The sequence below is a fragment of the Adiantum capillus-veneris genome, chromosome 17, assembly GCF_014529385.1.
Source record: "Adiantum capillus-veneris isolate H3 chromosome 17, ASM1452938v2, whole genome shotgun sequence".
Taxonomy (NCBI): Eukaryota; Viridiplantae; Streptophyta; class Polypodiopsida; order Polypodiales; family Pteridaceae; genus Adiantum; species Adiantum capillus-veneris.
This window is the reverse complement of record NC_140947.1, coordinates 83,265,682-83,293,619: the sequence shown is the minus strand read 5'-3', so window position 1 is coordinate 83,293,619 and position 27,938 is coordinate 83,265,682. Positions and strand designations below refer to the sequence as shown.

Sequence of the window (27,938 nt, the reverse complement as noted above, 5' to 3'; positions counted from 1 at the left end):
GACTCACAAAAGTGCCATATCACTTCCTGTTCTAGACTGACTTGAGTGACTGAACCCTGGTCATGCTGTAGCTTGTCCACGGACACATAGGGTTGGATGTGTCACGTGACACTGGCTTTGTCATATTGGGGTACAAATAGATTTTTGCTTGCATGGTTACAATGGAGGAAAGCAACTTTGGCTCTCTTTCCAAACTGGCAAGCAATAGTGCTTGGTCTTTGGGTGCCATGGCAAAAGTAATAGGTGGGAATTTTTGGGTACAATCAAGTCACTCGTAGTTTTAGGATTTGAAAGAAATTTCTATTTTGTTTTGTATGTTTGATGGACAACCCCCTAGCATGGAGATATCCTTCTGCTGAAAGGCACAATTTTTTGTAGCCTCTAAAATGTTTTTTCGGGTGCCAAGGCAAAATAAGCAAGAGTTTTAGGTGGAGGCTGCTATTCAAGATAGTGTTGCTTGTATAGCTGTGAGTTTGAAGTTTGAGCTTTGATACGATATATATCATGGGGTACATATTTATACTTATAGCTCTGACAAAACAAAGAAAAATGGGGAAACCAGCATTTTTATCTCCTTGAGATCACTTGGAGTTTCATCTTGGGAGTTTGAAGTGACTGGTCTTCTGAAGGCAACATTAATGAACTTATCATTTGATTTCTTTTCTATGGTTCTTCTTCGTATGAATCCAGGCCTCTTGTCTGTTCTTTCTTCTGGCTGAGGTCCTTTAGAGTATATGACCCTCAGTGTGTGTTTGGGAACTACACTTATACAAAGTTAAAAATCTGATCGATGATTGGAACTGTTGCACACTTTTTGGTTTTGTTTAAGCTGTATTCTTCTGAGTTGCTCTTAACTTTTTCTACAGACATATGGAAGCCTTCAGAAATCTATGGCAGTCCCTCGAAGGCTCTACTGAGTGTCTTAAACTTATCGCAGTAAGTTGGATTTTTTTTAATGGAAGTTGAGCAGTCTTGCGTTGTTATATGGGGTGGTCAATTTAGCATGCTAGGTTTGAGAAATAGCTGTGGAGGGCATTTTTAATCAGGCCAAACAGAAACAGATTGTACATACTGCCCTTTACTAGTCTAGCAAGTGCAGGAAAACAATGAACTCTTGTGTAGCACAAAAAAGGCCATACTATGCATTGCTATCAGGGTAAGGCTGAACCAATATGCATCTGCAGTGGAATAGAAACCTAAAGGAGCAAAATGGCATGTGCAAAAATGCGACAGTCTGATGTAGGCACAAATTGCCAGTCTAGAGATTTTAGTATCGTTTTTGACTTTCCAAAAAATAAGACAAAGATAGGATGCGGGAGGCAGCTTGCTCGCTCACATGCATATCGAGGAGGTTCTTCTTCCCATTGAGGAGCTACTTAGCCCATATAGCCAGAGCTAAAAGTGGAATTGTGATATTTACCACAAGCATTATTAGTTCAGCTCGTCTTGCAAACTTATTATGGAGAACCCTTTGCCTATCTTCCCTCTAGACAGTTTCTCTTAGGGTGCATGCATTATGTAAATAAGTCAGTTTGCAAGAGTATCTTGCCATACAATTCTATTTGTGGGTCCTTTTGCTCTCTTAACAGTGTTATTTTGTTGCTTATTACCATCGCTGGTTCCTTTACGAGCAAGGAAATAACAGTGACGATATGTTTCATGAGTAGATAAGCTTGCCAGATGTTGGAGACAACATGCTTGCAACAATGTGGGATTTGTATAATGTTATGAAACCGACTTTAAAAGCTCTGAATCTTTGGCAGGTTTGTCCATTCATCTGAACAAGTAGCACACCAAAAGAGACTTTTGTTTATGTCAGGCAATGCAGCGCCATTGCAACCTCAGAATTACATTGACTAATTTTGTAGCTTTGTTTGCCTGTAGTTGGATGGGCGACCTATGAGTGGTGACATTGGAGCAGGTGCAACAAAGGCTGCTGTAAGACTTGCTGCTAAAGTTGCAGCATTTACAGACCGCCCTCCTGGTAGTCCTCTTTAAGAGACCTTTAGTACTCAAGATCCTTTTCGTGAATGTTTAAAATCATTCTTAGTACCTGCTGTAGTTGTGCTTATGCCAAATTTGCTACTTTTTTGTATCAGGATAATGGACAAAGTATTAAAAAATGGCTAAAATTTTGCCATATAGTGGCTATCAAGTTTATCAATGGTTTTTGTTGTGGCTATTATAAATTGCAATTTATTCAAAAGGAGAGCATCACCAGTAGCTTGTTGCATATATTTGTGAGCTTGGACCTTTCCATGATAGCTGATTAGAGTGACATGCCATTACCACTTTTTCCACATTTTCCAGAGGAGGAGGTGTTTTGCAGCTTGTCCCAGATGAAAGTTCAAACACAATAGTCTAGCTAGAAAACTGCAGAATCTATTTTTTTCAGGTCCCTTTTCCACTCTTAAGAGTGTCTTAAATTGTGGTTTTTTCTGTAGAATTAAGGGAAATAGTGGAGTGTATCTTAGGAGCTTCTACATCGTTAAAATCAAGTTCATAGGTGAGAGACACTGCGTATGAACTTCCCGTGTAGTTTATGGTAGCTTTACACAGTGTTAGTCTGTTCCACAGATGACGGCATGTAATAAGACGTGCGTCATTATAAAATTTCTTTTTTGGTGCTTTTCAGGAAAAGGCAACTGGACTGAAATTCCATTTCATACTTGTAAAATAGCCAAACATATTTAGTTCGAGCTGTTGTGCTGCTCTATGAGCTTGAAAGAAACAGGTACATTGATGGCGAGGCTTAGCAAAAACAAAATCATGTAGCCTTGACAACAAATGAAGCGAACTTGGTTCACTAGATACATCTTGAGGGTCTCTTGGGTGAGTCACATGAGTCTGCATGTCATGGAGAATTTTCGAAATTATTAAAAAGATTGAGCAGAAAATCCAATAGTTTTAATTTTTTGCTAGCAATGCATGAGAAATACAGTATGACGTCTGACAATGATTGGTACTCTACTGATGGATGCACTTGAGTTTAAGGTGTCGGTTTCATGCTTTCCTAGTTAATAGCTGTAATGATCCCTCATAATTCTGCAGTGTACATAAGGTAATTTCTCATGATTCTCCCATAAAAATGTGAGGGACAATTTGCTTCCTTGGGAGCTGTTTTGCTTGCATGATCATCTCTTTTTACCCTGTTCTAAGCACTCTGCTGGATGTTGCCAAAGGTGCATACTACGAACTCAGATTAGGAGCTTTCCTACCGAAATAAAGAATCCTAGAGTGTGCCACATTCGTTATCTACGTTTTGGAAAGATAAGCTAGGGAAATGGATTCGTTGGGGGGAGATAATGCTCTTGACTATTTGTGCATGCATTCGATTGTGAATGGCAATGCTATGGCTTGATCTCCAAGAACTGGTGTGCAATGAGTAGATATTGCAATTTGAGGTTCTTCAATCTATGGACTTTGAAGTTAGTGATGTGGGCATGACAGAAGTCAGGAGAGGAATACTATCAACTTTCTTTCTTAACCCCACTCAAGAGGCACTATAACATCGCTGGCCTTCGGCACGCGTGCTGTTTTTGCCTCTTTGAACAAGCATGTGAACAATTTTTTTGATGCGATAGCTTACTGCTCTTGTTTGTTCTAATTTTATAGCATTGCTGGTCTGCATGCTGTTTCCCCCTCCTTTGAAGAAACATGCAAACAATCTTTTTGATTCATAGCTTACTGCTCTTGTTTGTTTTAGTTTCATTTACTGGGCTTGTGGCAAAATGCTCGTTTTGTACTTGTCGCATGGTGATGAATGTAATTGTAAGTTTTCCCGGGGTTCATTCTCCCCCTGTTTAGAGCTTCAAGGAAAGTTCTATAGCATCTGGTGCTTTGAATTTGTTTGGCTTGCTCAGTGCATATCAAGTTTTCTGTTTACTCTTGACACATCAGGGTACCTTCACTATATTGGAATGTTTTGTAGCTTTGTTGCATGTGAGGGATTTGAGTATTTGGAAAATTTGAATATGAAGTGCTGACTTATGGTGACTTGATTCAAGGCTTTCTGCAGCTCGCTGGAGGTACAAATTTCCACACTGTAAAGGCAATGGCGGCATTGGGATTGTTTCAGCCAGGTTATTTTCTTAATTGTAAAGTTTGACTCAGCCAGGTTGCTTTGCTAGATGTATAAAGTCAGAAAACTGGAATTTTCTCCTTACCTACCAATAGGCATTACCGTCCACTTGTTTCAGGTTATTTATTTCTCTTTCATATAATACTTGTGGCTGCTAACCAAGCACTGTAAATTTTTTAGCTTCTCATGCTCAGTATGCTATTATGTGAGGGTGGTTGTCACCGAAGCGGAAGCATTTTCTTACAACTTTATATCTTATTTACTATTTTTCATGGAAGTGTGCACGACCCAAAATTGAGAAGACAAAGCAGAAAATCGACACAGCACTAGGGACCAGAAGATGGGTTGGTCAATGGGTTGGTCCCCCTCCCCTTGAAGGAGATTCTTATTGATTTCTAAACTGTTACAAGCACGTGAATCTGAAACAGAATTCACTGTTCATGTCCCGAATATTTTTCTGATGCACTAAGAAGCATGGTTTCATAGGCCTAATGGCTGAATTTCATCATACCTGTAGCCAAGAATGGATATGTTTGCTTCGTACTGGGATTTTCAGTGCGAGGGAGGCTTCTATTGATATCAGCTCACATAGGGGATATCCACAGGAGTCCTTGGCTGAAATCTGCTTCTGGAATGCGTCAGAATGCTGAAATTTTTAGTTGTCTGAGTACGACTATTCCCCGCAAGGACATGCACACAAGCTCCTATGGCTGCAATGTACTTCCACCACGGGCTTCCCTGCACGGCCTTCACGGACGGCGGAGCCAAAAATCATGAGGAGAGGGAAAATGGGATGATTTGAGAACCGAGAGAGAATTCTGTGTGTGGGTGGAAATTGCTATTGAGCCCTATAAAATGGTAGCACTACCTCTTATGTATGCTTGCGCATGCTAATTCCTTGCCACGTGGCGCCAAAGATAGAGAGAGAGAATTGCTCGCAATTGGCTTGCGTTGGAGAATTTCTAAAAAACTTACGCTGTGTGTTGCAGTTTTAAGTCTTATTTTAATGTTAATTTTTTGGACCGCCACACTAACCCGACCTTATTTCTAAAGGTTTTAGACCTTAAGACTTAAAACAAACGTTTAAACATGGGTTTCTAGCAAATCTGGAGCATTTATAACTCGATCGATTTCATATCTCAATTTGCTGGCTCCCACTCGGTTGTACTTCCACTGTGTCCGGCCGGGCACTTCGTGGGTGGCCATCGCTAAAATTATTAAATCATAGCTTTTCAGAGCAAACTGGGGACACCATCGTATTCACTTGCTTGTTTTAAACTATTTTGCATTGCATTCGGCTACTGTTCTACTTATCATACTATTCGCACCGAAAAATTTACCTGTTGATAATTGGTAGTAGGTACCAATAGATTCATAAATTCATAGTCATTCTATGTGCATAAAAATCATTTTCATTTATCTATATAGCCGTAGCTAATCATTTTCATTTATCTGTAACCATAGCTAAAAATATTACATCCCTCTGGCTTCTAAACAGTTGTACTCAACTGTAGGGCCTCATGATACTAATGTAGGATATTTGCGAAATCTTGCAATTCTGATTCCGTCACCTGTTGAGCATCTAGAGGGCAGTAATTCTTAAACTTTACTAAGTATGTACGATGAGTTCTTCCAGACTTTAGTTGGCGCTCCTGATGGTGAATGATCTGTTTTGTTTCTTCAGCTTCATCTACCTCAAGGGGATCTTCTACAACAAGTTTTGCAGGAGGTTTGCCAACGAAAGGTCGTAGAAGGCTCGTGTGAAAAGCATTATGGATTTTCCAATACTCTGGAAGATTCAATCTAAATGGTACGTCATTTATTTGCTTTTTATCTTAAATGGGCCATAATATCTGTTGGAAAGTTTTTTTTTTTTCCGAGAAAAAGATCCTTCTATTAGTTAATGAAACTGCCCATAGGGCTACAACCACCTCTACAAGAGAGGGCTACAACAATCATGATGGGGGGACTCTCCCAATGAAAAAACAACATATGTACAATGAGGCTAAATCAAGAGATGGGAGGAGGGAAAAGCCACACAGATGGACAATAGTGCCATGTGAGCACACCCTGGACCATGGTGAAAAAAGGCCCAGGGTGCGAGAGTCGAAGGAAAGCCTCTCTGCGCTCCCGCATGCGGTCGGAGCTGCCCTGGAGTCTCTCGAACTCTCCTATGAGAGTATGGATCAGCTCTAGCCAAAGATCCCGAATAGTCTCTACTGGTGGTACAAGGCGAGCCTCGAAGATGCGGAAGCAGGGGGCTCGCCAGATGAACTAGAGTGTCAAGCCGTTGATGAGCTCCCAACACTCCTCTCTCTCATTGCACCACTCCTGTGGAGTAAGCTCTGTAGCTCAAACTAAAGTGCCGGGCCCGTGAGAGTGGACCAAGCAGTTGCCCCCCAAGTGTACTGCCAAGTTGTAGAAAGAGCTGGCATCAACCGAACAACACGAAGCCACACTTGCTGTCCCGAAGGACAGTCCCAAAGGCAGTGACGTTGACTCTCCACAAGATGGTCACAAGCTGCACATGCGGCCGAGAGACCACTATGTACAAGCCAGCGCCCAACTACTGTAGCTCGGCGTGCAACCAGCCACTAGAACAAAGTGACTCGCCTCGGCTGTCTGGAGTCCCACAACCTCTCCCAAAACGCTGCCAAGAACTCAGCTGTGAGACCCTCCTCCTGCCAATGAGGTGCTGCAGCAGGATGAGCCTCTCTCTGCGCTCCTAGTATGTGACATCCTAGTCGAACAGTGTATTGAAAGAAAGGGACACCAGGATGGTCTGCTGAGGAGAAAGGGTCCCTCCAAAGCCACTCTCCAGGATCCCAATGTACTCGTGCCAGTGGACAACTCTCCAAGCCCACAATCTCTCGTGGCCAATCTCAACAGCTGTTGGGTCGGGATCTATGACACAAGTCCTCCCACAGATGCCCACCACACGGATCCTCTGAAAACAACACTCTGCCACCTGGGGGGCCTCTACTGCAACTCGGTGTAAGCGTCCCTCACCCTGTAGCTCGAAAAACAGGGAGGGTATAGTCTCTGAGCAAGCCCGAACTGAGATGAGAACCTCCAGTCGTGTGAAGGCCCCCATCCATCTGGGCGCTACTGACTCGAGAGGTGTGAGCCACTCAGCTGGTACTGCCTCTGAGATGTCCTGACACATGCTCTGCACCCCTCTCATGCCTTGTAGCTGAATGCCCTGAAGCTCCTCTGACAGGCCTGAAAACTGTAGCGAGTCACCTAAAGTGCGTGCTGGACCCTCTGCCATGGGACCCCAGGAAACATGAGGCCCACTACCAACCAAGTGGCCTCTCTGAGTGCTAACCATGGGGTTCCAAACAAGGGGCTGTCTCAGGTGCTCCTCCGTGCAAGTAGGCAGATGCTGCTCCAGGCCTCTCCGCAGTTGCTCCCAAGATCGGAGCAGACTCACAGCGAAGCGGTCCTCTAGTCTCCTGCTCAAGCTAACTCTACGTATCTGCGAAAATCCATCTAGTCGAGGGTCGCCAGGGGCCTCCAGCCTGGGGCACCCTAGTACTAAGCCGCTGAAGCAAGAACTCCTTCCAGGGCTCCTATCCTGGAAGAAGTCCTCTGATGATAAACTTCCCAAGAAGGGCTCTGCTCTGTTGTGCTGGGTCTATGGTCCCCAATCCTCCCTGAGAACAAGGAAGAATGAAAACCTGCCATGCCACTCTGGCCCAGGCTATCTGAGTGTCACGCCCTGACCAAAGGAAGTTCCTGATCAGCCTCTCTACCTGGCTGATACAAGAACTTAAAAAGATCCAACAAGAAGTGATGTACCACATAGTAGCCAACAACACCTGGTTGGCCACTACAACTCTGTCTGCCAGAGAAAGTCATGCGGAGCTCCAGTGTAACAACTTCCTCCTGATAGACAGGAGGAGGGGAGCAATCTGTTGCTCAAGAGACAAGTCCAAACCAACGTGACAGCCCAAGTACCGAACTACAGTCCCTGGGGGAATCCACCTGAAACCCTCACTTGGCATCCAATCAGGCGTAGGAGCACTACCAACGGAGAAAGCCACTGTCTTTCTCCAGTTGATCAGTGCGCCTGATGCACAACAAAAGGTCTCCAGAGATTGCTCACACCTGTGAAGGTTGGTCTCCTAGCCATCCAAGTACAAGGCTGAGTCGTCTGCAAACTCAGCGTCTAGTAGCTCATCTCCCCGAATAGGGAGCGCTAAACCACGTATACTAACCTGCTGTGAGACCGAAAACTTGCTCATCGCCTCAACATAGAACAGAAAGAGGAAGGGGGCAAGAGGGCAGTCCTGTCTGACCGAACGTGTGAGCATGAAACGATCACCTCTACCTCCTGACAAAAGTACTTGACTGTGTGCCCGCTGTACAAAGATGACACCCCTCTAATCCAAGCATCTGAGAAGCCCATCCTGCGTAAAGTGCCCTCCAAAAGTCCCAGTCAACTCTGTCATAGGCCTTCTCAAAATCGAGAAGAAGAATCACCAGATCCTCACCACGGAGCCGCGCGAGGGCAGAAGCCTCCAAAAAAGTAAAGATGTTGTCAAGGATACTACGCTCCTTGACAAAACCTGTCTGTGTCCCATGTATAATGCTCTCTAGAAGTGGCTGAATCCTCAAACTCAGAGCCTTGGCAAGAATTTTGTAGGCTAAGTTGAGGATGGTGATGGGGCGCATTGTCGAATCTCATCCAAGGAGCCACCCTCCTTGGGAATGAGGTAGATCAGGCCCTCACTAATGCTGTCAGGCATCTCTCCTATGTGCAGGATGAACTGAAAAGCACTGTAGAGATCTGTGCCAAGCAAGTCCCAATACTCCAAGAAAAGTTGGGAGTCAAGCCATCCTCACCTGGACGGCTACCACGGGGGAGTGTTCTAAGAGCCGTATGAATCTTCTCTAATTGAAGAGGCAGCTCAAGCCTCTGACGCATCTCCTCAGTGACAAGACAAGGCATCTGTGCCCACACTTGCTCTCTGCATGCATCCGGACGCTCTGCCTGAGGCTCTGCAGATAGTAGCATACGGTGGAAGTCAGTAGCAACTGCACGCATGTCCTTTGGCTCTAAAGCAAGTGACCCATCGGGCCTCCTCAATTGGCTGACCTTGGCATGCGTATGCTGGGGTCCCACTGCCTCAAAGAAAGCGTATGTCATTCTGTCACCCACCTGGGTTCACTAAGATGCTTGTCGATGGAAAGCAAACTCATGGCGCCTCTCTTCTGTGCTGACGAGCTCTTGGCGAGCCTGCTGTAACTGCTCCTCCAGCCAAGGACTGTCTGGATGCTGCTCCTGCATCCTCTGCAAGGAAGCAACGCCCCGTCGGAGATGCTGCTCCTCCTCTCTTGCTGCAACCAGGTGAGCTGAAGACTCTTGAAGAAAGAATCGACTAAGCTGAGAAAGTCGAGAGGCCACTCTGTCAACAGGAGAATCCTGCATGTCTAAGCTCTCTGTTCAAAGAGCCTCCACTCGCTCTCTAAGCGTTGAGTCCAGCAAGACCCTCTCAGGGATGCTTAGCATCGTGCTCCCCCTCCTCTGCCTATCAGTCAGTGTAAGGATCACTGGTGCATGGTCCGAAAAGGAAGTCCTTGCCAGAATGCCAAGTGTCCCACCCAAGTCACAGAAGTGGTCACTAGTCTAGAAGCGATCTATTCGAGCCCACTCTGCGGTTCGAACGAGAGAAGGCCAGGCTGTCTGGGGGCCTCACAAAGCTAGAATGCTGCCACACATCTGAAACCCACAAGGTCATACAAAACCTCTCCCAAGCTGCCAACTCAACTCCATGCATAGTAGTATGGCTGCCACCAATCCTGTCAGAGGGTTCCTCCTTCATGTTGAAGTCACCCCCTATGCACCATTGCTCTGCTTGCGGCAGAGACTCAACAATCTGAGACCAAAACTCTGCACGTGCACTCGCCACATTGGGCGCATAGATGTTCAGGAAGCCCACGAGACAACCCTGAACCTGCATGGTGATCCACTGAGCCGTGCTTGGCACAATGATCCCTCTGCCCACAATGGCCTGCTACAAAGAATCCGCAATAGTCATACATACCCCGCCCTGGATGCCTCCAGGTCCAAATGTAGCTGACCAAAAAGTCGCATATCGTCCCGCAAAAGCTGACCACAACGTCTAATGCGGCTCTCACACAGATGATGCTCCTGTAGCATAAGAAGGTCAATCTCTCCTCCCACAAGGCATCGCTGGCACCTGTTGCCAACCGTCAGCTGTCTGATCATTGGTCTCTGTCGAGGTACCAGCCTGTGCGTCCTGTGTATCTAGCTGCTTGGCATGCTCAACCTTGGGATGCTGCGCATGAGTTGTGGGTCAAGGTCTCTTGCGAGGACAGGCCTTTGTCCAATGGCCCATCTGCCTACAAATGAAACAATGGTTCGGGAGACCTGAATACTCTACACTCTGTCTGATCCATCCCCCAACTCACCCGAGGCAACAGTACCACCTTGGGGAGGGAGTGCGTGTCACGAACAAGAACCTGCACAGTAGGTAAATGTGCGGCCTTGGCCACAACTGAAGCTGCAGTGCGCGGAGACTCAAGAACTGTCCCGAACATGGAACCAATCCTGGGGAGGAGAGGGTGGTACTCTCGCCTTAGGCCTGGGAAATAGACTGAAATCGGCAAGTCTGCCTCCTCCTCGAGCACATCTGTAGTAGGGTCAAAACCATGATGACAAAGCCGGAGACTGGGCCGAGTGCCAATGATCTTACAAATAACCGAAGTGGCTTGCAAGCGCTCCACTTCGGCCATCAAGCTCGCTTGCTCTTCAGGCGAAAGAGCAAGTCGAAGGGTCGCCTCCGTGGTGGGCTTCAATGGAGTCCCTTTGAGGTGGAGCAGAAGCCGCCATTCTGTGTCTGCTGCTGAGTCGAGAAAGACGAAGGTGACACGAAACTCCCAGAAGGCTGAAAAGACAAACTCCTGCGAGCTAAGAAGTGGGATGGTTTGGGGGGGGGGGGGCGAATGCAAGCGGGAACGCGAGGCAGGGGCGGGCGGGCTGAGGCGCGAGGGGCTGGGGCGGATGCGCTGTGAACTGGCTGCATGCTGGGCTGGCAGCAGGCAGCAGAGACAATACAATGACAGATGTTTGGAGTTGGAAATTCCAAACCAGGAGCGACTTGTCTCACTGTTTTTAGAAGGAATACTAGGTCATCCTTAATGTAGGGCATCCCAGTGACTCTTTATTGGAGAAAGTACTGTCTAGTTACTCAGTTGATTCAACAATTCCTGTAGTTGATTCAATGGGTCAAATGAGGAATGGGATTGTCCATGGGGCTCCTACTTTCCTTCTTTCAACCATTAATATCCACTTGTTGTTGGGTCAGTCATTTGTTTGGTAGTTCATCTTTATGTGGTTGTATGTTGGTTTGGAACATATGCAGATTTGCTTCTCTCATAATAAGAAGGCATGCAGGATAACGCATCCTTCATATGTTTTTGAGGATTGTTTGATAGCTCACCTTTTGTGTGTTTCTTATCTCAATCTCTCTCTTTAAGCTGCAGTGTTGTTCTTTAGGTTATGAGAGGAACTTGTTGGAGAAACCCGAAAGCGAGAGGAAAGCATGTGCCACAATTGCCGGTGTAGCTTATGGAGGCTATGCTCGAAAGGTACATTGTAGTGACATTATTACTGCCAATCTTCTTATTGATTATGTGGTATTGAAATGATACTATTGTTGTGTTGTTTGTCAGATCCTCCGTCAGATCCTTGCCAGCCTGAATTCAGATAATGGAAGTTCAAAACTGGAGGATCATCCCGTGCTGTTCCTTACCGCTGTAAAAGAGGCAAATTATCTGGTTGCTATGTTGAAAGAGCACTAAAGTCTTTCATCAGCTTGTTCCCTTGTCCTTTCTATGGTATGTGATACTGATGTTATCTTTCTTAAGTTTCCTTGATAACTGTGCTTGCCCCCCCCCCCCCCCCCCCCCCCCCCCCCCCCCCCCCCTCCCCCCTTGTATTGTGAAATCATGTTAATTATGAAAGAATTGTACATGGTCAAGCGGCCAATTAAACAACTATATACAAAGGCTGTAAGACCAGTCTTGGACATGAACATGAAAAGCGTATAGTCTAGATGGAAAAGCAGTCATGGTAAACAATCAGGCAATTACTATTGCCGCCAAGATGCTAACTTTCCAAAATCGTGCGTTTGCCGAATAAATGACCCTGGGAGTGGTAAGCAAAGATACACTCGAAAGCAAATTGCCTGTCAACCGGGTACATGTTTGAACGACCATAAAAAATAAAGGCATTCCTGGTGGTTTAACTATGCTAGAAACTCCAATAATGAAACTTATCCAAAAGCAGCTGAAAATGCTTAGAATGACATGCATAAGAGCGCTTTCAAAAGACTATTAGCGAGGGGGAAAAGATTCACCAGCAATATGAAACCAAACGGAGGAAATAAACGCCCAGATCCTCTTGGCAAGAGGATAATTTAATGAGGGGATGAGAAAACACTCGCTGCTGCTGCGCATCCTCCTCACCTGCTCTCGCCATCGCCCAGCTCCCTCCCCCGCCCCCCTTGCTAGCGCGCGCTGCCGTGTAGCCTCGCGCTGCACTGCCCTCGCGTGCTGCTCGTTGTCCACCCCCTCGCGCTGCCCTATCCGTCCCCCCCTGCCCCCCGCCTCCCTCTCCCTTCGCGCTGCCCGCCCTTGCTCCTTCTCGCCAGCATTCCTGCCTCCACACTGCTGTTACTGCAGTCCACCATCACCGAGCCCCTTTAAAAACCCCAAAAAATTTCGCCTATTCCCCTCCCCCCCGCACACACACACACACTCTCCCACACACACGCACATTCTTACTTTGCCTCGCTCTGCCCGTCTGAGTCGCCTCCCACCCCCTCCAAGGTTCCTGCAAGCTGAGGGTTTCTCTTGGTCTTCGGGTACCTGCCACGACATTGTCTCCCCTTCTTCGACCGCAACAGCAGACACAGATGGAGGCTCAAGCTCCACCACCGAGGGACTCCGATGAAGTTCCCTCGTCCGACCCTGCTGAGCCCACCATTCGACTTGCTCTCACACCGACAGAGCAAACGAGCCTAGCCGTAGAGATGGAACGCCTTCAGGCGACTGTCGTCATCTGCAAGATTCTCGGCACCAGACCCAATAGAGGAGAGCTGCGTGATCTTCTCCAGGCCCGCCTTCTCGCAGAGGTGGGCAAGATCTTGAATGTTCAGTTCCTCGGACGCAGCTACTATCAGATAAAGTTCGAGACTTCCGAGATGGCGTCCAGGGTCATCGCGATGAGCCCCCTGGCCATCCGAGCAGTTCGAGCCCACCTTTGACAGTGGAGGCATGGTTTTGATCTAGCTACGGATGTTTTGGTAGAGGAGGCATACCTTCCTATCTCCGTCTGCTTTTTTGGTTTGAGGAGGGAGTACCTGTCACTCTTGTCCAAGATAGGCTCAGAGATTGGGACTGTCCTGGAGACACCTCGCACGGTAGCCTCTGTAGCTGCCAAGGCGGCCAACATCCCTTCAGTACGTGTTCTGGATCGGGACACCCACTCTCTCCCGAAGGTCATTCTACCACCTCGGGTGAGTGGGGGTTGGTTTCGTTAGAGCGTGGAGTATTTCCTCTCTCTTATTCTACTATTTCCAGTCTGGCTTCTAAGAGATTTCTATGTTCTTTGAGAACTAAAATTCAGGTCCGCTTCCGCTTTCTGACACAGTAGCTCGATTGATTCACTTGTTTGCCTACAATTTTACCATTTTTTACCTTAGTCATTGGTATTAGATATTCGATTATATGAAGATGATGTAATTCTTTGGTCTCGTAGGTCTTTTCAGATGTAAATAAATAATATTTCATTTCCTCTTTCTCATATTTATGTGTTGAATTTTCAAAAACCAGGTTACAAGTAAAAGGCCACATGGCATGTCTGAAAAAGCTATACAAGAAAGCCATTGTATAAAATCGTTTGGAGTCGTCCATGCCTGCTGTACACGTCAAAGTCGAAGGCATGCCCAATGGTGGTGAACCACGGAGCAAGGAAGAAAGTGGTGGCACGATGCTTCTTTGATAGTGGCATTTTGTGCTGTTCATGTATGCGACAAATCTCGTTACAGTAATATAGACCATGAACATCAATATAGAAATTATCTAATGAAAAATGTAAAGCAAGGCTGGTTTGCACTTTTGAAGTTGTCCAAAGACCTGTTTAAACAACTCATTCCCTCTCATGGGATGGAAAAAAAAGTCCAAATATGGGAAGCCATCTGATAACAAAGAAAACATTGACATTAAGCTTGAAGCAAGAGACCTCTGGGTATTTGCCCACCATGATGCCCAAGGTAATCACTCTTGTATAGCTAAGTGCAATGCGAATTGAAAGACCGAGTACTTTTCTACCGAGGCTCAAATTTTGTGACTCTTTGGAATGTGAGAGAACTGCTGCATAATAGACCCAATTTACATAGGTTGATCATAGTCAGAACCAAAGTGGCCATACTTGTGAATTGTTTAAGTTTATCATTGTCAAAAGAACACTTTAAAAATTATGAAGACTTGAGTGTATTGTGTAATGTGTAGGGTGAAAGTTTTGAAGTAGCCAATCAAAGGATATTGTGCATAATCATTGAGATGCTGTTGGAGGGGAGCTTGGACATGGAAACACACATTTAGTGCGAGACATGGAAAACATGCCACCACAAAGCTTGAAACCGTGCCACGAGTTTCACACATCACAAGTTTTACTCCAGACGCTTTTTCAGCCATTGATCATTTGTTGGAATTTATTATGGCTTCGTTGGAAAGGAAGCTATCAGTTTGTTCCTTTAGGATGATGACAACCTCATACTAAACTACCTCATACTAAACCAGGAGCCTGAAAAGCAGGTCCCAATTTTCCGTGGCTGAAAGCCTCTTCAAATCATTGAAGAGCAAACAAGCTTCCCTTTTAATAAAATTGGTTTCTTTTGGAAGCTAATCATAAATATATTTGATTGTGCTCTTCTCTAGCGTTTAATCCAGGCATACCAAATGTTGTGGTTGATGGGCCCCCATGCTTCATCTAGAGTTCGAGTTTACATATATCTCTGTGACATGAATGAGCATTATAGATAGTGTTTGATGCTTTTAAAAGAAGTCGAGGTCGTAGCCAAAGACCCTAAGTAGTGTGAACTTGGTCCTATGAAGGCGGACAACCAAGAAGAGAATTCAGAGGAACAAGTGGAGGAGTTTGTGCCGCCCTCACAATCATGGAATGTGAAGGGCATTAAGTCAAGTAGAAAGTAGGGCCTTTTTTGGGATGTGGGATCGAGAGAGAAGAACGTTAACTGTCGGGCTATCCAAGAACATCACCTCAATGCCAGAAAACAAGCTCTAGGAAAGAAGTTGATATTTTACGGAGAAGGAAGTGATGGCTTCGATGGTGTTCTCACCATAGTAGACAGGGACCTTAAGCCTCAGGCTAGTTCTGAATCATGCTTCTTGGGAGACCACTTACTTGGGCTTGTTGGATTGCCAAACATGCATGTTTTAGTCAGGTAAGCATGTCATTTTGGAATCCTATTTGGAGCAGAAAAATGGAGGCTTGTGCAAGCTTGAAATATTGGGTCGTCTCTAATGCTAGCATTGCATGACTAGATGGCTAAGCTATGGTGAAATGCAGGAAAGGAAAGAATCATGAAGAGGTGATGGCAAATAATGTCAAGATGGTAAAGAAGGAACCGAACTAGGTGATTATTATTAATGTGAAGAGGTGTGACGGGTTGCATGCTTTGTTCTAATTGACATGAGAACCTTTTGTCAGATCTAAGAGCTAGGGCACCTCTTCATAAGGGAAGTGAGCTATAATATAAAGTTTTTGACACCCAATTTGTAACTTTTAAATGGTAAGCTCACCTATCGAACAATTGGGAAAGAGGTAAATGCCGAGGAGACATTGAGAAAACCAATGACAAATATCTTGAGATGGGAATCTATGACACTATCCATAAGTGCTGTAAAAGTATTTTAGGAATTGGTTAGTAACCCAAAGGACATACACAAGTTGCAAGGCTAAAGGAGCACAAGTGCCACCTTCGGTACATTAGTGGGTTGCATACATAGTTAAAGATAACGTCGAGTGTTAATCTATCTGAATGAAGTGTTTTGCACCTTGTGGTTCTTCACAACTCTCCAACCTTAGTAGCGGATACTTGCTCTTGATGGATATGGGTTTACTCAATGATTATCTTTGTACATGCACATGATTCTACTATCTTCAATAGCACATTTGTGAAGCCCATAGAGAGGGACTTGGCTTAATGAAATCAGGTTGGAGGTGGCTAGCTAACTAACACTTCGTCTCCTCAACTTTAGGCTATAGGTGACTTGCTAATGTGTGTATTTCCTTCTACAAAATTGCCATACTACAGAGAATGCTAAGGTCGCAACCTAGGAGAGAGTATAATCAGAATAAATTAGTGTGTTGTTGGTTGTCAGAATGAGAAGAGATTGTTTTATTGTGAGAAGATTACTTCAAAACCTACGAGAGAGTAGAGTCAGAACACTATCTCCAGGGGTCATTAAATTGGGAGGTGGGATCAATGGTGGACGAGAATCTCAAGGCAACACAACGGTCGACCAAAAGGTTGACAACATTGACCATCCCCCTCTCACCCTAACATGCTTGCGTGCATTTCATTGCTTCTCTAGCCAATTCACTTGGTCATAAAGTAAACTGCCTATGAAAAAAAAACCTAAAACATAAAAAGGTAACTCAGGCCCATTGGATGGATCACGAGCGTCGTGAAAATCATGCCCGAGTTTAGAGTTGTGGATCCTATTGCTTGGGGTTCATTGAAGACCCTGTGGTATATAATGTTGAGCTAGTAGAGGATAAATAAGCACATGTACAGTCTTTTGCTTACAAGAGAGCGGTGGGACACATTTCTCACCTAAAAGTGGCATAGTGTACAATTGGTCTCAAATGTAATTTTGTTGGCCCATAACTAAACTTGCATTATCCAACTTATGGAGCAACTCTTACTCAACACAATGCTATAATTCATGGTCATGGCTTGGAATTCAATGTATGTATTATCGAATGCACTCCATATAATGCATTCTACAATATTACCAGATTTATCCTTGTGAGCTTAGTGCATCATGAAATCACTCTAACTATGAGTAGAGGTCTCTGCTAAATGATATTTCTTAACCTGTAGGTAATAGCAATGTTTGTGGCACCATTATCGACCAAATTGCAAACTCGATCACCATGGATTGTGCCTTGCATTTGAACCAAATCACAAGGCAAAAGTCCATTTTGGCCGGAAAAAAAAGCAGCATTGATGTGGAGGCTTGGTGTAACAAAGCTAGACATGTAAGGACCTTGGAGAGGCATCAAGGGATAAAAATTATTGGGATGGTTGTACAATGTGTAAACTCTCCATTTCTCTCGCATGCAAGGCCTAGTCTAGAAACCCCTAAGTTGTGTGGATTTTTCCGTTAATCAAAACATACTTTTCCTATTCAAGATGTAAATAACCCCTTCAAGGAGAGGTCCTCTTTTTATTGTAGGAAATTTGTAGATACTGGACTAAAAAACTCCTATTATTAGACTCGTCATTTGTTTACAATTTTTAGAGCATTTTCCTTGCTGTTGCTACTTTTTGGTTCGTTTTGCTTGATTTTGGGACTGCGTTTTCATGTGAGGGCTACTTTATTGGGGAGTACATGTGGTGCAGCAATTAGGTGGCCATGGTGATGCCTACGTGTGGCTTTTGCCCGATGATGGTACGCAGCCCTTGCCCGACCATGTTTCATGGCTAATATCTGGAAGGGATAAGCACCCCTCTGGTGTGTTGAAAAAAGAAAAAAGTTGAGTTCAAGAGGTGAGAGGATACATGGTAAAGAGGGGAAGATGATGGCTGAAATTTCTACATAGAAGTGCGATTTCTGATGCATCGTAGACCTCAGAGATGATGCAACCCCAGTAATAGTACACTTTTTATCAAATTACATGGGATTAAGGGCCGGGAAATTCACGCACGACGGGCGAGGAGATCGCAGCCGTGAGATGCCTATTAAAACTAAACCTGGCCAAAAGTTAAACCCCTTACCGGCCAGTGCATGTAATAAAAAATTATAGGGAAAATTACCAAAATACCCCTCTAGTTTGTGGAAATTCCTAATAGACCCCTCAAATTTCAAAAATTCCCAAAATACCCCTGATATTTTGTCATAAATTCCCAAAATGCCCTTTACATTTTCCAAAATTCCCAAAATACCCCTGGTTGTGAGAGTAAATTTCTCCAAAAATAATTTTTTTTGTAGGTCTTCACAAGAGAGTGATTGTCTACCGTACAAGATGCTAAAACTACAATTTGAGTTGGTTATGTAGGCTTTGGAGATGATTTGCTTCATTATTTTTAGACATAATTGCCTTTTTCCCGATGGTAATTGGTGACAAATTACATGCTGAGCACTCAAATACGAATCTCAATTGTAAAAAATGAATGAAGATTAGAAAATCTTGAACAATCCAACCAAAAATAGATACAAGGGTATTTTGGGAATTTTTGAAATTTGAGGGGTATTTTGGGAATTTCCTCAAATTAGAGGGGTATTTTGGTAATTTTCCCAAAATTATAAAACTAGGCAAGGGTGCAACATGCATGTGTAGGTGAGATGGCTAGCCCATGTGTCACCAAACCTTGGTTGCGAGGGCTTGGGTCAAAACCGGCTGATGGACGTTCCATTTTTTGCGTTGCCCGGGGACCCTGCAAAAAACAGAACGTGGGTCTTTCCCTGCGCATTTCCCTCATTTTTGTGCCTTTGTTCTTGCCCTCCTCCTACTCACCTGTTGCAGATCTACTGCCCAACGACTTGTCGGAGGTGAGATTCTCGCTCGTGGACTACTCCTCAGCATCAATGTGAGATTCTTTTCCCTTTAATGCCTTGTGTTACTTAGTGTCGTTTGGACTGGTCATTGTATCCGAGTGTATTAAGTTTTTACTGCTCTTTAGGTGATCCCACCCATTTTTCAAATGTCTTCCACTTATCAAACTTGAGAATAATGCCACAGTATTTGGAAATATGATGAGTAAAGGTCAAACCTACTATCCAACATTGGTCCATGCATTCTAATTACGACTTTTTTGTTTTCCATACCCACAATTGTGAGTGGAGATGATGCATTAAGCCAGCAAGAATGTACAATGAACCCCAAGCACTATATGTGTGATGTTTCCACAATAGGGGGTGCAAAATTCATCAGCCCGATTCTTGATCTAATTATAAATATAACTCCGTGCTTTCATACACATTATCTCTGAATTGTGCCACTAAAAAGTTTCACTCTAAGACCCAAGTGTTCTTTGCTATCTAAATTTATTTCAGGTAACAATATCTGGTAATCTATGTGCGTACCAAAAGTGCTTTATTCTCAACCCTTCTCCCTCACAAGACTAAGTCATGTTTAAAGAAAAGCACCTTCCAAGTGCTCTGTACCCATCTGCAGATTTTAGCGGCAGGACCCTGAAGAAGGGTAGTCTTTAAACAGACGCAACGGATCCTTCGAGGCTGCTTTACATCCAAAGGAAGTGTCTAGGTTAAGCCCTCTAACAAGAATCTTGTTTCCAATTGGGATAGCCCTCTAAAATACCCTCCAAATGAATATTTTCATTGAGCTCGGCCATTTTGCATCCCAAATGTTGTTTACACTCTTCTGCCATCTCTCTTCAGGCCAATCTATCTTTGAAATTTGCAGAGCGGAATGAATCAATCCACTTTATAAGTCAGGTTGTCATATGTTTCCAATTGTTTTGGGCAATGTGAAACTTGTGTCTTTGGGATAATGCCAAGCTCTTCAATCAACTTTTGACACACTAGGAGGAATTGGCCAATTGGATAAAGCTTCTAAGACTCCATTGAATCATATCCTTTCATTTAAATTCAACCCATGTTGCACCAATGGTCTACATCCTTCGGAACAACAACTGTCGTCGTCCCAGATGTGAGCGAGCTTGGAGATCCCTTTGTTATTATTATATCTGATAACTCTCTTCCACAAATCATAAAGCCTTTGTGACTTTTCACCTTGTTGGTTTTCACACTAGACAAAATCATTTCTTTGCCTGAAAACACACTTCCTTGTTTCCAAAAAAGTAAGAGGATGAGACAAGTGTGTGTGATCCTTTCTCAATGTCCCTCTTTATAGAAATAGGAAACTAATTGTCAACTATCCCTCACAATAGCCCACCTATACATATAATGCTTTTCATATAAGAAATAGGTCCATGTGACACTAATCAACAAGCTGGTATAACCAATCTACCACACTTGGGTGATAAAAAAGTTGATCCTGCTTTGTATTCTTATTCGCACAAACACAAGCGCACGTGCGGACGCGCATACATACACACACGCACATAAGGAGATCTATTTAAGGAGTCTTCCTAGTATATTTAAGAACTCATGGGTAGTACTTGAGCAAATAGTCCTTCTAATAACAAGTTAGCCCAACAATAGCTAGTTAGTTAACCCAATACTTTGATTACCTAAAATAATCACGTAACTTATCTGAAATGTTTTTAAGATTGCTAACAAATTGTTATTTCAGAGGAGAGATTTAACAACAAACTTCCTCTTTGCTTGAGGAGCATTGCTTATGATTCTCATGGGCATTCGACTAGATGTGGTATGAGGCGTATTGTTCCAAGCAGTCACACCCATCTAGTATTCCCCAAGGAATGCAATGAGCACTCCATCGTCCTTCACTCCCTCAAGGATGACACATATTTTTTCCATGATGCAACAGGTGGCTCTCACACAAGAAGTTTTGGACAAATTTTCACAATAATTCCCACATTGTGACGTACCTCAACATCATGAGCGTCTGTGAGGGAGGCACCGCATACCTAGCTAGGTATGATTGGGGGTAGGGACCGCCGGCCTAGTGGGAGAGGATCTATGGTCCCTTGCCCCCAATCATAACTAGCTAGGTATGTGGTGTCTCTCGAGCAGAAGCCCATGATGTCATGCACTGTGTGAAAAACACTGAAAAAGACTCCGTTTTCCTACATGAGAACATTTCTAAATCTTCTTGTGTCATATTATCAAAATAACACATTGGCATCTCAAAGGAGCCATGATTGTTGCCTATGCAGAAAGAAGATAAATGTTGTGCTTTGAGAAAAATGTTACATCCACTTAGTAGAGTAGAGTGGAAAATAATAATTTCAAGCACCAGAAAGAGTGGTGGAAAATCGAAGGAGGAGCAAAAGAGCCGACAAAAATTTAAGGATTGGCCGCCAAAATAGCCTAGGTAGACTAGGCAAGTGTGGTTGTATATCAAACTTGAAGACCTCAAGAATGGAGCTCATCGTCCACATATTGAAATGTCTTCTATTGTGTATGTCATCTCCCTCGTTTCACATGGAAGCAATGTTGGTTCTAGTAGCACAACATTCTTAGCGGCTCTTTCCTTTTCTTCTTTAGTTCTAGCCTCGCTCGCTCGTTTGTTTGTTTGTTTGTTTTTGGGGGGGGTGGGGTTAATTATAGTACCATGGTTTGAATTAGAATATATCAGAAAGTTATCAAGGCTTCAGAGAAATGACATGTTACATGCATTTCTATACTCACGAAGATACATGGTTGATCTTCTCTTCATTAATAATCGATTTATATTGAGGTGTTTTAACCATAATAGACCTCTTTCAAATGAGGACCCCTTTTCTATCTACCCACTTGATATTATCAATATCAAGGCCACTTATGACAACCACGTTAGTTCATACTAAGTACCACTATAAAGTTGATTTGTCCTTTTATTGGGGATTTTGAATCATTCACATATCGAAAAAAAGAGGTGTTACCAGGAGATCATGTGAACTTTATATATGCACATAGTAACAGACCGAAACGGATGGCTGAAAAGGTTTGTGTATCACAAGTGCTTCCTATCATTTACAATGCATCGAAACCATTGTTAGCATTCATTGATCTATTACGTCTTATTAACATGTTTGAAGAAAACAAATAGAATCACTCGACATATTGTGCATTTTCTAAAAAAAAATCAATTTCCCAAAATTAGGATTGATATATCACTACTTTTTAAGAGTTTGGTGGGGATAGTCCTCTGGATGGGGGAGGGCCACACACACACACACACACACACACACACACACACACACACACACACACACACACACACACACACACACTTAATACATTAGTTACACCTGAGGATTTAGCAGAAGAACAAACCCTTCATATAAGTGTTTCCTGACAAAAATCGGACCCTATTATTCAAATGAGCACACACACACACACACACGCACACACGCACACACACACACACACACACACACACACACACACTCATAACACTGATGGTATTTAAATAACTACAGATAAACAACTACTTTTTTCACACAAGAAGATATCGGGTATGTCCTTGTAAGACAATAACAAACAATAATAAGATGTTAATATACGAATATATATATCATAAGATAATCTAACTCTATAATGATTGCAGATACAAGCAAAAATTACTTTGAGAAGTACCGATTCCACTGGGAATCCTCTAAGCAATGCATGATTGGGAAAGTATCAGGGTTATGATACAATATCTTCACGAAAAAGTTGTCATATTGCAAAGCTTTATCTACCTTGTAAATGGCGTGAAGACAGCCTTTTCAAAAAACCTTGTGTATAATTTACTGGCTTTATAATTCACTTGAAGAAATATATGGTTTTGATTACTCTTGGATAGTGTGTTAGACTTTCAAGTAAATAGATGGAATACATATGCCTAATATTAATGTGGTGGTTGCTATGGAGTGCCACCAAAATCCTAAACTTGGCCTTTACATGTGGAGTGGCTAGTAGGATAAAAATAGGTCCTTGCCTAAAAACAACATATGAAATTAAGAGTACCTATTTTGGGCGAGGGATGAGCAGTTCACTCTCCTCTATGCAATGTATTTAAATTGCTCCTCCTCGCGATGTCTATGCATACACAAGCCATGGGTTGCAATGTATTGGCACATATATCTTACACACATAATCTCTCACATGCACGAAGCCGCAAGAGAGTACATACACACACCTACACACACGCACACACACTCAAGAGGGCTTCTGTCTACATCAAATGGCACTTGTCTGACTGTTGATAACGCGTGATAGCTAGAGTGGAGAATTTGCAGATAAGTCCATATTGGAGCATAGCTACCGTGTCGAATCAACAGGTAGGTGTTTACCTATAGAGATTATGAGAGTTACTCTGTATGTCACAGATAAATGATCTAACACACACACATACATAGTGAATTCCACTGCTTTCTGTCTTTTTTAGTAAGCTGACTGGCAAAAGGAATGTATTACTTACAACAAGAAAATGTTATTGGTAATGACACATGCATGGCTTAGGTAAGTGCAGCACTCTACATACTGAGTTTTGGTTGGTTTTTGATAACATACGTGCTATACCTTTTTGTGGGTTCAAAACCAAAAGAAGTGTTTTGAATTATGGGATGTACAACATCTGGTAGTCTCCAGATAATTAATAGGATTACAAAGTATAAACTGCATACCGGTTGGTCTGGTTTAGTTCAAATGCTGGATTGCATATTTATATACACACTAAGCATAAAAATAAAGCATTGGTTGAAATACAAGAAAAATTTGGACGAATATTCTGGATCTCCAAGTTACTGTTATGCGGCATAAATGGTCTTCAGGTCTTGCTGATGCAGAGGTTTAAAACCTGGTCTTTTTCGGACCCATTACTATATAACATGCACTCACAGGAGGGTGTAACACAAGTGGAAAGAGGAGCCGATACCTGTGTTTTTTCTTGCATAAGGGTATCAAGGTGGATTGAACATAAAACATAAAAATGTCATATGGTTTTATTGAGATTTTTTAATAAATACAAACAGAACGCTGTTCGTTTTTTACAGATATAGCAATAGTAACTAAACCATACTTTGGCTCACATAATATGAAATATTTTTTTGATTGAGGTTTTTCTTGATCTCCAAATTAAAGTTATATAGCTTATAAAGTTGTTCAGTTATGGCTTAGGTTGGGGTTGTAGGACCTGGTCCTTCTTTGGGCACATTACATAAAAAGAGTAAGTCTTGGTAACATATCCAGAGGAAGGTATAATACAGTTTATTAATTAAAAAAAAGGGGGGAGCCGATGGCTGAATCTCTTTCTTACATAGGTGGTATTGAGGATGCCGAAGTATATTGAACATTAAACAATAACTGTCATTTGGTTGATATATGGTTTTTTTAAAAGAAGTTGTACTAGTTACAAACAAAATGTTTTCCGGCTTTTTACAGTTGTAGTAGTATTAATTGAACTACATTTTGATATACATATGTGACAGAATATTGTATTAGAAAGGATACATATGACCATTTGGTGGATATCATGCTGGAGTTACCTCTCATAGATAGAGAATGATTTGTTATGATCAAAATGCTTATAATTTGATTCTATTCAAAGTCTACCTTTATAACATATTACAATGATTGCCAATATCTCATGAATAGGTGTGTATTTGAGGAAAAAGCTAGTACCATGGAAATTAGTTACAAACTTAAATCTAGGATGCATACATGTACAGACCCAGCCAAGATGGCAACCATCAATAGGAAAATGGAATTAGAACATGAAAAACAAGAACTAAAGTACCTTGTAACTAGTTAATCATAAAATACCAGTGTCTAGAAATAGACCATATCTTGCCTGACTAGCCAAGAAAGATGTAATTTATCCAGAATAAAATGTATTGACATATAGTGGGCGGGAATTATTTTTGGGATTGACAGCGATAACAAGCGGCTGAGGTTGCATGGTACCTATCTTCCCACAATGTCAGAGTGTGTTCTAATGCATCTGTGTTGTTGGATGGTGGCAGGTATAAACCTCAATCTTGTTCCTTTGAGGATTCATCACCACAACCTTGTTACCTTACTATTGTATTTGGATCTTCATTAATAAAGAAAGTTATCATATTTCACAATGGTTTTGTAATTTGTTTTGTACTTTGTTGGTATTTAATGTAATTTAATTATACAGTTTGTATATCAAAGGGGATTTTCATATTAAACACACACACACACACACACACACCACACACACACACACACACACACACACACACACACACACACACACACACACTCATTCTCATAGTGTGTTGTGCAAGAACTCCATTTCCTTCTCCAAGCTTGAAAAGTTGAGAGCCTACACCAGCAACTCTTGGCTATGGAATGCAAATCCAACCAAGAGCCATGATTCAATGCTATGCTAGCCATCTTCTTCATCTCCATTACTATGCTACTATGCTACTATGCTATGCTAAGATCTATGAGTAATGGTATGAGAGGACACTACTTATTTCTCGTAAGTTACTTCTTCTTCCTCTTCCCTATCGTCATTCCTTGCTAGCTCTCTCCACCTTTGAAGGTGTTTGAGGTCTTGGGACTGAGGCTAGGGACAAGTTAATGAGCTCATTTACTAAGTTATGGGCATAATTGTGGTGCATGAAGCTCTCTATCTGCATTGCACCATCAAGGTCTCAAGGAACACAAAGCTTGTATTGTACCAAGTCTCTCTTTATGGGAGAAGCTATAATACAAAATCCTTTTGGAGGGGGAACCGGCTCCACATAAATCCGGTCATCAACTATTGTCAAGTTCTCTAATTCTCTCTCTTACAAAGTATTGTTCATGCCAAGTTAATTAGGTAAAGTGGTTTTGTTGCTACCTCTGATCAAGTTCTCCCTCCATTTTCTCAAAGTATTGTCATAAAAATGCTCCCTACAATTTTCTTAATTCCGCTAATCTCAATGTTCATAGTCCATTTTTGTTACGATGGCTATAGACACAATCCCTTTCTCACTTACAAATACGTTTGTTGCATTTTCATGATCAATTGTCTCTTACTGTACGCACATGAAGAGCATTCGTTCATTTTTTGATCCAAAAAGTGCTAAGCCCCACTTTTTTTTGGTGTTATTGTAATTGTATTCCAATTCTAGTAGACAAATTATTGGGGTTGCAGAGAAATTGTTTGTTTTGAACACATGCGTTCATTATGGCAGGAAGGTCTTCCTAAGGTTGTAATTTCTTTGCAACGGGCTTGCACATGCTCTGCCAAAATTTGCAGCCTACATCAGTTAGCGTGTTAGCAATTGAGCTTGTTTGTGCACAAAAAGTTGTTTGCTTGTTGGTGTTCATAGAGATGGAACGAACTGAGGAAATTAGCTCCATGTGCGCACTGTATCTATCAACCCTTGAAATTGGTCGAGGTCACTCTACTTGGCTTTATATTCATACTAAAAGCATCAGGTCACGCTCGTGTTGAGAAGCATGAGGTTCGATTTTAGTGAATAAATGATGTTTTTTTGTTAATTATTCTAACCCTTGGTGACATGGTCATTGAGCTTTCAACTTTCACCCCAACACCCCTAGAGATGTTAAGTATGGAGCCTGATTTACCCTTGTAATTTTCTGTGGTAAAAGCGCACATTTGTAAGGCCCCCATTATGAGGAGAAGCTATCGTGCGTGAAGGAAAATCACTCACCGGAAACCAAAATTTTCACGGACAAGAATCAGGGGCAACTTTAAAGGCCTCGGGCGCGGAGGCCCCCGAGACTTTTTTTCCCGCCGGAATATTCTTTTTCGCCAGAATATTATGGCCGGACGGCGGCCGGAAAGTGGTCGGAAAACAACTGGTCGGTTGGCCGGTGGCTGGTAGTCAATGGCCGATGGCCGGTGGTCGGAAGTCAATGGCCGATGGCCGGTGGTCGGAAGTCAATGGCCGGTGGCCGGTGGCCGAATTCAAAAGCGGACTTGTCTTCTCAAGGGCGGCCACACATGGGCGGATTGGAGGGTCCGATTTGGACTTATTCGCACAAGGGCGACTACACATGGCTGTCTCTCATAAGAGAGGGCAGCCCTTTTGGCCTATAAAAGGAGTCCATTTCTACACACATTTGATAGTGTGAAGTTGATGCAACAAGGTGAGTGTGAGGTGGTGAGAGTGAAGCAAGGCGGGAGCTCCATTAAGGGTATAATCCCTTTGTAAACTACTTCTTGTTTTGAAGTACTAAAGCCATTGAGTGGCTGCTTTCCCGTGGACATAGCCCACATTGGGTGAACCACGTATATCGTGTGTACTCTCTCTCTCTCTCTCTCTACTCTATAATCTCGTGTATATAAATTTGTCTCTCTCCATTAAGTAATCTACTCAATTATCTATTTAGCTAAGTCTTATTTCCTAACAACTGGTATCAGAGCAAGGTTTGCTCGTAGCTAAATTATCTCAAGGAAAGGATTCCTTGAATTGAGTGGGAGTTATGGCGGAGGAAGGGAAGCTCAAGATTGATAAGTTCAACGGAAGAAACTACCAACATTGGAAGATGCAGATTGAAGACTATCTCTACCAGAAGGACCTCTATTTGCCACTAGGCGGTCTTGCGAAGAAGCCCGCAACAATGGCAGATGAAGCATGGATTGTCCTTGATCGAAAGGCACTGGGAACAATCCGGTTAAGCTTGGCGTCAACGGTGGCCTTCAATGTTTCGGAGATGAAGACCACGGAGGACTTGATGAAGTCACTTGACGACTTCTACGAGAAACCATCAGCATCCAATAAGGTATTTCTTATGAAGCGCTTGTTCAATCTAAAGATGGCAGAGAATGGTTCAGTTGCAGAACACTTAAATGACTTTAACACAAACATAAGTCAACTTCGATCAGTGAAAATCAATTTCGATGACGAAGTGCGAGCTCTCCTTATACTATCATCTCTACCGGATAGTTGGGACAGCCTTGTGATGGCTGTAAGTAATTCTATCTCTGGCACAAATACTCTTAAGTTTGATG

General features: G+C 43.0%; 1 protein-coding gene across 8 annotated transcripts in view; it reads left to right on the top strand.

Annotated features, from left to right (window-relative positions):
* Nucleotides 1-14,442, top strand: part of LOC147437587 (uncharacterized) — an 88,464-nt gene extending 74,022 nt beyond the window's left edge. The window contains exons 7-13 of one of the 8 annotated variants that reach the window (XR_015184894.1): nt 867-936; nt 1,668-1,763; nt 1,885-1,984; nt 4,019-4,082; nt 5,766-5,891; nt 11,607-11,698; nt 11,783-11,828. Coding sequence is in view for 5 of the 8 variants with exons in the window: in XM_086487108.1 (XP_086343234.1) it covers nt 867-936; nt 1,668-1,763; nt 1,885-1,984; nt 4,008-4,082; nt 11,607-11,698; nt 11,783-11,911 (562 nt within the window). In the remaining 3 variants the exon portion in view is untranslated. Of the gene's footprint in view, nt 1-866; nt 937-1,667; nt 1,764-1,884; nt 1,985-2,444; nt 2,507-2,635; nt 2,831-4,007; nt 4,083-5,595; nt 5,737-5,765; nt 5,892-11,606; nt 11,699-11,782; nt 11,948-13,945 lie in introns of those variants that run through there. The other 7 variants (XR_015184893.1, XM_086487108.1, XR_015184895.1 and 4 more) reach the window with 7 other exon arrangements.
* The last annotated feature ends 13,496 nt before the right edge of the window (nt 14,443-27,938 follow it).